The sequence below is a fragment of the Patiria miniata genome, unplaced genomic scaffold (assembly GCF_015706575.1).
Source record: "Patiria miniata isolate m_02_andy unplaced genomic scaffold, ASM1570657v1 HiC_scaffold_1, whole genome shotgun sequence".
NCBI lineage: Eukaryota > Metazoa > Echinodermata > Asteroidea > Valvatida > Asterinidae > Patiria > Patiria miniata.
The window spans coordinates 5,965,510-5,976,758 of NW_024037047.1; the positions used below are offsets into that span (position 1 = coordinate 5,965,510).

At 39.7% G+C, this 11,249-nt stretch overlaps 1 protein-coding gene across 1 annotated transcript; it reads left to right on the plus strand.

The window, feature by feature from the left end:
* Nucleotides 1-893: 893 nt before the first annotated feature.
* Nucleotides 894-4,202, plus strand: LOC119730734. The gene is made up of 5 exons (XM_038203793.1): nt 894-1,556; nt 1,955-2,161; nt 2,853-3,050; nt 3,269-3,317; nt 3,913-4,202. Exons 1-5 carry the CDS (start codon nt 894-896, stop codon nt 4,200-4,202), a joined length of 1,407 nt encoding a protein of 468 aa, XP_038059721.1.
* The last annotated feature ends 7,047 nt before the right edge of the window (nt 4,203-11,249 follow it).

Below are 11,249 nucleotides of genomic sequence, written 5' to 3' on the forward strand. Positions count from 1 at the left end.
ACGGTCGGTGAAATTCCTAGTTTCCTTGCCTTTGAACTTCCTGCGTTTTTCCATTAAATTATGTTATTTTTATTTGGCAAAGAGTTAGATTGTTGGTCGAACATTTTGTAGTTGCGAATGGTGCAGAGACCGGCTTAGCTCCGGTCTGTTTTGTGGCCCTTGAATAAATGCATTTTAGCTAATATCTCATTGGGCCTACTCACTTTTTGGTCCCCCTCACAGAATGTTTGTCTGTAAGAGAGAACGACTGAAAGAACGACACAAGAGGGATGATCGCAGTAGGGATCATCACGATGGAGATGATGATGATGATAAAGGTGATGATGATGATCATCATCCTCGTGATACATATCATCGTTGCAATATGAGGGATATCTTCATAGCAGTTGGGGTTGTATTAGTGCTGCTGAATATTCTTTGTCTGTCGATCTGCGTCTTTGTCATGAGGTAACTACTACAATCCTTTCTTCTGTAAATTCTCTCATGTCATAATATTCAGCAACAAGTTGTCAACCTTACGCAAACAAAATTATTATAACCTGTTGTAGTCTGGATTTGTATTTTGTATCTTATCTTTATCTTTTCTAAGAAAGAGAATGGGATCTCTGAACGTGCACAGATTTGAGGAAGAGCAACGCAGGAGTGGCACTCCGTCGTCAAGACACCACCGGCATGGAGAACCATCTCTGCTCTCCATTAGTTATACATTGGATAGAGGAGCCACCACGGAATGTTCCGGCAATAGTCCAAGAAGAGCTGAGATGGGCAGTTCTAATGCTAGCCCGCTTAACTCCGAACAAGGCGTCCAAACACTCTCTATTCCTTTGGAGGAGGATTTGGACTCCACCGATTCTATCCAGGTCCTCCGCGGAAAAGATCCATTCTGGCTGGTTATGATCGGCCAGTTTGGTCCAGAGGGAGGCACCCTGTCCTGCGAGGATTCTGATGTCATCGTAGAGATTCCCCCCGGCGCTATTCCTCCTGATCGCAGAGACCAGCTCATTATAGCAAGGATTTGTTTGTGCCCAGACTCCATCGGACCCAAGCTGACAGATCCCGACTCCTTGTGGCTTAGTCCCCTCGTCGACCTCGAATCTCCTGGTCTGCAAAGATTCGATAAAAATGTCCTCATTAAGATTCCGCACCGAGCTCAAGTGCAGCCTGGCTGGACCTTCAGTGTACATTACACTGATCCCACCACTGACACCAAGAGCAACTGGCAGACCGATACCACTCGTGCAACCGTTGACCAACTTCCCAAAGCTGCCACGTTCCTTCCCAGTAAATACACCGACACCCAGGCAATTTGGAACTGTGTGGAGCAGAAATGGCATTCTCGCACGGAAGAAAAGGCTTCAAACGATGTGACCAGGCTAACTTTTTCTGTCGATGAGAAATACGTCAATATCTCCACATCTCACTTCTCCCAGTATGTCTGCTCAGGGTGCAGTAAAACACATCCTCTAAACCTGGAAGCTGTTGTGTTTTGGCAACACTACAAGGTCAAAGGTCTAGATCAGATAGATCTTACTGTCTACATCATTGATATAATTAAGGTATATTTTGTGTAAAATTTATTTTGGATTGAATAATGAAACTGGCGTTTGGTCAGGTGTTGTCGTTATTGTATATTCTCAATTCTATAAACCAAAGGGAAAGTCAAACTAAATATAAGGGAAGTCAAAGGTTTGGTCAGGTGTTGTCGTTATTGTATATTCTCAATTCTATAAACCAAAGGGAAAGTCAAACTAAATATAAGGGAAGTCAAACTACATATTAATTCGCATGAGAGTCAATCTCGGTCAAGTGTAGTGTCCGAGGGTTGTTAAGGTTTTCAATCACTGCAGATATCTTCTTTCCTAAGAACAATTCGTATGGAGATGTTCACTAATGAAATAAATATTCAATACTTCTAAGTAATGACCTGCTGTGTTCTTGTGTTGTGCACGAATAGGACACCCGCAAAGCCAGCGTTGAAAGCAACGAGAGATCAAGCAAACTGGCAGGAGCCCAGAGCGGCATGACACCATACTCCTCACTCAGCTTGGAATACACGTCTAGTGAGGCTTCGTCGCTGGTCATCTTTGTTGACGAGGAGTGCATGGATGACGACTGGAAATGGAGTCTAAAATCTTACAACGGAAGACTCCCGGCTGAGCGAGTGAGAAGAAACAAAATAGATGATTCACTTAATTGGCATTCCAAATATCAAATCAATGAAGATACCGATTGACCTTTTTGCTAGTCACAAGTGGGCACTAGGAAGGCATAGTGTCCTCTGATTGACTGACTGACCGTGCTGACCATAACCCACATGTGGGGTGATGGTCCTTTCAGGACTAAATCAACCCATAATGTCAAACCTATTGAAAACATTACCCCGGATGTGAATTCTTAAAAAAAAAACCGGATAAAAGGAACACAATGCCATCACCCCACATGTCCTTCCCGTTGAGTCGTCCGCCCGACCGACGGAACCACTCACTTACACACACACACGTTTACTTTAATACCTTTCTTTGTTTTCGTAAAACCTGTGAAAAATATCGTTTTACTCACACCTTGAAACCCTTTCAACTTCGAGTGTTTCTCTTCATTTTACGAAGGCTAAACCTAACCAAAAAAATGCATCTGAATCTGTTTTCCACAGAGGGGGAAACCTGGTGTGGACAAGGGGCAAGTCCACACAACGTATCTGAAATCTGGTTTAAGAGGAGATATTTACATTTACATTTACATTTATTTCATTTTCGTAGGCCTACACAGTGAATGTAACGCTTGTACACCCATTCAAGGGCACCCCACCCCACCTATCTACTCACCCACTCACCTTTCATCTTTCCTACTCACAGAAGATGTCAGTTGAATCAGCCATTCGTGGCTGCTGTTCATCCAACATGTCTACTCGAGAGATGTTCACCTTCGTTCCGAGGGACCCTTCCGAGCATGGGCAACTCAGCTTTTTTCAAGCGATGATTGGCATCAAACAGCTTAACTTACAAGATGTGGTCATGAAAATGCCAATTCTTGTAACTGCTCCCCTTACTAAGGTAAGAGGCAGAGAGTTTTAATCGAGTTGGTTACAAGTCAATCCAAAATCATCCCTATCTCAAGTCAAATCAAGTGATAGTGACAAAGACAATTCGTGCCATTGCTCATTAAAATGATATTTACGGTTTTATTGACGTACTGTTCAAATGAAGGTGCAACTATAATATTGGAAAAGATTTAAAAGAAAATTCCCGACGAGGTTTGTTTTATCTTTCAGGGATGTGGAGCTGCAGGAGCTACTAACACCGATTACACCAGCAGTGAGGGTATGTGGTATATCTACGTTGTCCCAGGCATTATCGTTTATCATTAATGAACTAATTGTCCGTTGAATTTTCTAGCTTTACCCTAGAAAAAAATATTGCTAGTAATTCCAAATACAAATTCAGATTGAATGACACTTTGAACGAGAAAACTCCGTCCCATGTGTTGTAGGTGAATGGCAATTACAAGCATTTCGAATCTTTTGCGGCCGGTCAGTGCAATGTAGACTGGTTCCGTAACCCTGTCAGCATTAGGGTTCGGGATGAGTCTGCTAGTAAGGTGGATCTGATGAGCAAAAAAAAAAGCCTTAATTCCGAGGATTGAAGACTTTATTGAGAGCGTTCAGAACTTTCGCAAGAAGCCAAAAGTTAATTATTGAAAAACAAAATTAATATGCTATGAAAAACGGTTTTGTTCGTTGACTCTACTAGACTGTATCTAGTTCTACTGCTGAGGGCTTAATCCATCTTGACACTTAAAACTAACCGACTGCTGTTCCAAGTCAAGTCCACTTCTCTGGAGATGTTACAATCTCGTCGTCTTATTATTGACACCGTTATGGTGCTAAAATAGAATATTTGATTTTGTTTTTGTAAGAACCCATCAGTGACGTACAAATTGACTTCGTCGTCGAGCGACTGTCCAGCAGGAAATGGCGCCTTCTCTACCGCAAATTGATGGGAAAGGGCGCCGACATCAGCATCGAGCACATCCAGCACAGAGATCCCAGCGACTCCCGAGAGCAGATCCACAGCGCCCTCGTCGGCTGGAGGAGCAGCAAAGGTCGCATGGCAACGGTCGAGAAACTCATCACAGCTCTTCAGCAAGTAGAGCTTCGAGACATTGCTGAAGAGCTGCAGTCGTTTTGCAAAGGGTTGCCAGAGTAAAGTAAGCTAATTGACTTGAACCAGGTCGAGAATATCATTCATTACAGACCAAGTTCGTCTAAGCTGTTGCCGAATGGCAGCATTCAGAGATCGAATTCGTCTTCATCAATCAATTAAAGATTAATGTGAAGTAATTTAGTACGGTGTGCACGTGCCTAAGCGTGTTCCCTGTTTTGACGAAGCGGGTGGAAATGTGCACAGTTCTGTGCAGTCATTCGCTCGTATGATTTTATTGGACCGAGTACAGTACTGAACTTAAAGATCGCTTACCAAGAAAAGCGTAAACCTAGAATTAGCGTCCGTTTACTACGTGAGGTCTTAGTGCACCCCAGAACCCACTGCCCAAATAAAATTTCGCCCAAAATTTTTGGCCGCAGAAAAAAATTGGAGTTTTTTTTCGGGGGCGGACTATTTTGACAATGGTGGCGGCACTTACACCCCTATTAAACTACTCGAAAATAGGCCACATACATATAACCAAGGTAAAATCTTGGGACTAAAAAAAAATACCCCCCTCCAAAAAAAAAAATGACAAGCTCTTGGAGGGGGGGGGGGTGCTGATTTGGTTTGGAGTAGACGAGACGAAATGAAATTGAATGAAATTGTCAGACAAAAGATGAAATTAAACATCCGACGTGCACTTAGTCGATGTTGCTGTACAAATAGGCGAATTCGAATAATAAATATGTTAAAATGGCCAGAGAACCTAGCATTTGATTTTAATGGAATTGGGTCAAGTTGAGAACCCATGCTCCTATTCACATCGTACTGGGTTCTTTTCTTTATAGTTTGTTCGGCTGTTGGGCTGTTCGTTCCTTCGTTTGTTTTTATCTTTGGACTAAAATGATTTTATTTTGAATTAATGTTTTAATAATGTGCACTGTTCAAAATGTGCCTGTAATGTACGGTAAATGCGCTGTCAAATGAGATGCAAACAAAAACAAGCCCTTAAATTCCGGTCATTGACTGGTTTGCTATAAATGACGGTGATCTTTAATTCCACAGAGATTCCTGTAAGTATACATTCAACGGTAATTTACCTTGCTGTAATGGAATAGAAAGTGGGGCTGGATGCAAGGTGGCGAGGTGAGGGAGGGGGATAGGTACAGTACCATCCAGGGCAGCTGGAGGTGAGGCATGCACCGTAGGTAGCTTTTGTTTTACACTAGCTGGATGCCGCTAAACAATTAGTATTGAGAGGTGTATTAAACTCTTGAAGAATTTCCTTGCAAAACGGGAGGGGAACATGGTTTATACAATGTTGTGTATATACTGTCTGTACAATATATTATATAGTAGTAGTATTATTCATGGTTTATTTTGTTAACCCTTCACGGCCAAAAGGCCGAATTGCAGTTTAATTGACAAACATCAAATCATTGTACAGGGTAAGCCCAAAAAAATGCAACCATTACTATTCATATTTTTTTTTCCAAAAATGTAATTGGTTAATTTTTATATTTTGGATATCGGATTAAAGCTTAGAGCGTTTTCTTTCAAATACTTAAAATATCATAAAAACAGCACATTGGGTTGCCGAGAAAATGCCAATTATGTAAAAGAAGTAATTTTTCATCCATTCGAAAGACATTAGGAGGGATTTACACTGCACCTATTTGTGCATGAAATGCATGTATAGTGCACTGTGTCCTAATCCTTACAAATAACTCGGCAACTAATATGATAAGAGTACAAATGAATTTGCCTTGGTTTTTTGGAAATAGTTCATATTTTTCACTTGAAATCCTATTCAATTTTTGTTTAACTTTTATCCTTTTTAATCCTATTTAAACCTTTTCAGCATCACAATATGTCAAAATATGAAAGAAATTGAACAAAAAAATGAATGACAATTACAGAGTGGGCTCACTATTTGTTGGAACGGATGAAAGAATAATTTCACAAGGAGTTTAGTTCCATTATTAAACCAAGTATGCTTTTTAACGCTAATTTCATTAGTTACTTGCTGTAGCTGTAAATGATGACCTATGCCTGTAAGTTGTAAAATAACTTGCATGTTGTTACGTAATTGTTGAAATTCCAACTTTTAACTGAGCCCACAGAAAGTGGTCGACCTATTGCTGGTAAGCACTGCATGATTAACCGCTCTTTAAATTCTGCAATAGCAAATCGTTACGGCTCCGATAGCACAATGATCACAGTGATCATTTAAGGGAAATGGGCAGTGTTTTACTAGTTTTGTATAAAAAAAAATACGGTGTAAGAAAATATGTTTATATTTTCATTCAATTAGTATTAACTTGGTTCGTCTAGTTTGATATGTTTATATATATGTTGAATATGCTGTTTTTATACTATTATTTTGCTTTGTGGTTTTTATCGAATGCGCTATATCAGTTTTAAGTTTTGTATTATTCTTATAGTTACCACCGTAAATAGTACCATTTGGGAGACACATAATCGTCGTAAGTTGCACCTTTGGAAGACATGCGGCACTAGGGAGACATTTCAATGTCTTTCTTATGCCTCAACTCCTATTAAGAGGCAAAATTGTAATGTTGCAAATAGGCTACATCGATTAGCTCGAGGTAAAAACACATAAATATTCGTGGGGATAGGATAAGGTTGAAGTACAAAAAACCTACAAAAAAAATTATGACCTGATCAAATTCAACATACACTGTAAGACAAAAGTTTTGAAGCAAGAATCAAATAGTTGTTTAGTGTGTTGTTGTTTTACACAATTAAGTGTATTGCGTCAAAATAGTATAATAACAAAAGTGAATCATAAATATGTTTTAAAGAAAATAATTTGGGAGTTGGTTTTAAAGTGTAGCTCGAAGTAAGTTTTTAGTAGTTAGAGATAAACTGAGAAAATACGCAAACTGGTTTTTAGGGGCGTGAGAAGAGAAGGTAGACCTAAGAGTATAATTCAAACATAGTTTGAAATGAATACGACCCGAATAGCATAACATAGGGACGGTGAAGTTCTTGGTGAAGGCAGTTCTGGTTGCTAAATCATAAAAAAAAACGTTATATATTTTTTCAAAGAAAGTTTAGATCCTTTACTATCTATTAAACCAATTAACTTTTCAACACTAATTTCGTTTATAGTTACTCTTTGGATATAGCTGCAAATGATGTACTGTGCCTATAATAACTTATTAGTTGTAACATAACATGCACGGTGTTACGTAATTGTTGCATTTACAACTGTTTACTGAGCCAACAGAAAGGGGTCGACGTCCTGCTGGTCAACACCGCATTATTAGCCGCATGGTTCACCAAATTCTGCAATATCAAATCATTACGGCTCTGATAGCACAATGACCACAATGATCATGGACAGTGTTCACCAGTTTTGTATATACAGTGTACGGTGTATTTTGTATATTTTCACAATGATCGTTTAGGGAAATGGGCAGTGTTTTAGTAGTTTTGTGTATACAGTGTACGGTGTGTATGTTTATATTTTCATTCAATTAATATTAACTTGGCTCATATAGTCTGATATATATAAATTGGGTATGCTGGTTTTTATACTATTCTTATACTAAGCGATTTTTATGGAAGGCGCTATATCAGGTCAAGTTTTGTATTATTATATTACATGTATTATACTTATTATTACCACCGTAGATAGTACAATTTGGGAGACACCTTACCGTCAGAAGCATAATCTTTGGGAGACATGGGACACTAGGGAGACATTTATATGTCTTTCAAATGCCTCAACTCCTAATTACAGGCAAAACTGTAATGTTGCAAATAGGCTAGATCGATTGCTGGTGGTACAAAACATGAATATTCAAAATTCGTGGGGGTAGGATGAGGTAAAATTTGAAAATACATAATAAAAAATCGGCTGATCAAATTCAATTAAAAGACAAAACTTTAACGTGTTTTGGGGGACTAAATTTGTTTGTGGCCCCCGCCAATAATGTGTGGATCCGCCCTTGCCTATTGGTCTTCCCCTCACACGAACACACCCTAAGTTGGCCGCTGCATTTTTTTCTGCAGCCTATATCGTCAGTGGCATCACATATTGCCAGTGCTTGAGAAGTGTTTTTCGAAAATAAAATTGGATATGGCCCTTTATTTGAATAGGATACTTCACCTATTTATTCAAGTCAAACTATAAGAGAAGCGTCTCTTGATGGGACAGAGCCAGATTCCTCGCCCTCGACCATATTGGAAACCTCAGCATGTATTGTAGTTAATAGGCTAGACGGTGGCCATGAATTTAAGTTTCAAGTAAGCAAAGGATTGGCCCAGTATAAGAAAAGATTGGACTCTATCCAAAAATGCACATATATTCATGGTTTAACCCTAAAAGGCCCGGGGCAGAATCTGCCCCCTTGAAAACAATTTCCCGAGTCTTGGGCGTCTTTTGAAAACCAAAAATTCGGACCCCGGGTTGCCGCGCAGGGACAAATGTTCCGGCGCTACGCGCCGTCAGAACTGAATTTCCTCATACACGTAGTGTACACAAAGCAGACACCTTTCGTGCATATGAATAATTAATTAGCCATTATTCCAAAATCCTTTAAACTATAGTCATGAAATGTCTTGGGTGTATTCATGTTAAGTTGTTCTATTCATGTGCTGAGTTTCACAATTTTTCGTCTCTCGATGGCTGAGATCTTAGGGGGGCGGGGCGGCGCCCACCAGCTATGAGATGGTCAAAATAACCCGAAAGTGATCCGAACTTAACTGGTTGCTATGGTAACCATTGGCATCCTACAAAATTATTTTTGCCCCACATTTGCCTCTGGTTTAAGATAAGAGAGATCACCAAAGTTCATACCGATCAGCTAAAGCGTTCAGGAGTAATTGTAATAACTTTCATTTGGGGGAGGAGGCGTGGCTCCGTCCCCTGATACCCATAGTGTTAACGTTAAAAGGGGTCTGGAAAATCAAGGGGTGATAATCAACAATAAGCTACAACATGACATAGCAATAAAAAAAAGCAACTATATTTTGCCACTTTGGATGGTACCAACTGGTGCATTTTGGGGTCCAGGCCAATTTATGTTAATGTATTTTTTTATTTATGTGCCTTTCCGTTGACTTTTCCATCCAAAGATAATTACCCCTAAAAGTAGGCCGGAATCCCATCGCAAGTTTGAAAATGAGCTGAGCTGAGCTGAGAAGTAGAACGACTTTCGTGTCCAATTTCATCCAGGATGCCACATCAAAAAAATATTCAAAGACTGGTTTAGAGTTGGGCCCCTTCGCTTCTACTCAACCTCAAGTGCAGTGGCAATTCACATGACGACGTTGTACAAATCGTATTAGGGTCGGTTTGGTCCAGTCGGCGCAGGCTACCTGGGCATGTAGTCTGTATCCTTAAATAGACACAATACGTATAGGGGTACTGTACTCCGCAGGTGCCGGCATAGACGGTGATTCATCGTCGAAAGTTAGACACAATGATATGACCCGTGGTAAATGTTTCAAAGCTTTACAGTTGGGCCGGGGGAATCCCTCTTCCATATTGCGAAAATCATATTCTCCCATGCTTTGTCACGTAAACCATTTCACTCCGCCACTTCTCATTGTCCCCCTTTTTTGTACAACTGTTTTTGGGTGCATGTATAGCACCAAAATTGTAATCTTTAAAACGATCCGTTCAGTTCCTCTTTGGCGGATGTGTGTTGATATGTTAAACCCTTATCTGGCAAGTGTGTTTTGAAATATAAATTGTTTCGTTCTCCGACGATTTCATCTCTTCAGCAAAACTTTGTAAGTACGTTTTGAACATACTTTTTAACTAAAAATAGAGTTAATTTAATACTATCATAGGCCTACCAAGTAGTGCACAAAAGTTAGTGCAGTGGTTTAGTGGTAGTATTGCCTGTCACAAAATGTGAAGTACACACTCCAGAGGAGTGTTCTGCACAGTACAGGAAGATGATGGTGGTGGTGACGATAGAGATGAAGGTGGTGAACAAGGCTCTTCGTCAATTCGTTTTTTCCATAATAGAATTAGTTTAATCATGTTTCTTTGCAGTGATATCCTATAGCTTTTACTGAGCTAAGATCACGATCAACTTATTTACATCGCCCTCTTTGTATGCATTGTGCTTCAAGAACAAACCTCTTGGTAGTGCCATTTTTCACACTAGTGAGAAAACACATAATTAGATTTAAAACAAAAATAAGGAAAATATTGTAAAGCTAGTCCCAGAGCGCAAACAAAATTATGTTATTGAATTCGAAGGCTATTCACTGGAAGTCCTTTCATGCATATACTCGTACGATAGAACTGCCCAGCCGCGAAATTTCTTTTTCGAAACGAGATCGGACAATATCAAAAGAAGGTGCTCTCTCTGCATTATGCATATTCATGATGTCCAGGGAAATTATAGAATAAGTTACATAACAAGGAATAATAGTGTTTAAATCACCGACGATTGGCAGCTCATTCGTGGACTAGTTGGAAGAGGTCCCGACTTCTAATCAGGTGATCCGAGTTCAAATCTCGGTGAGCGTTTTTCTCTTCTTCTCATTTTACCTTTAAATAAGTAAAGTGATGAAGGAACATTTCTCACAAGACGTAAAGCCTATCTTGGGTTTGTGTTATGGAGAACAAGGCATTAGATATGCATGTAATGGACCAATCAGAAGATGGAAATCGGATGTCAATTGGGGAAAAAAAAGTCAGTCGGTCAGTCAGTCAGAAAGACGGAATACACTCTAAAAACAACTTAGTCAAACTATTGACTGGTTTTTCTAGTTATTGAAATTGACTAGGAATTTAGTCAAACATGCAAAGTTTCATACTATGACTAGAAACATAGCTGGGTTCGAGTCCAATTTCAGTTATTTGCATAACTATTTTTTCCAAAGTCAATAATATTGACTGGAAAAATCTAGTCCGATTGACAGATTTTCAGTTGCACCCAGCTGACCTGAATGGCTGGTCAAATTGAACTGGTTTCGAGTCAAATCTGCCCAATGCTTTGTTTAGAGTGTAACTAGGACAACGATAACACTAGACTGGCACTCTAGGACCAGGAAAAGGACGGCTCCCAATCATATGGGCCTTATGCACTAGTTGTCCATTTTTTTCTCGTGTTCCCT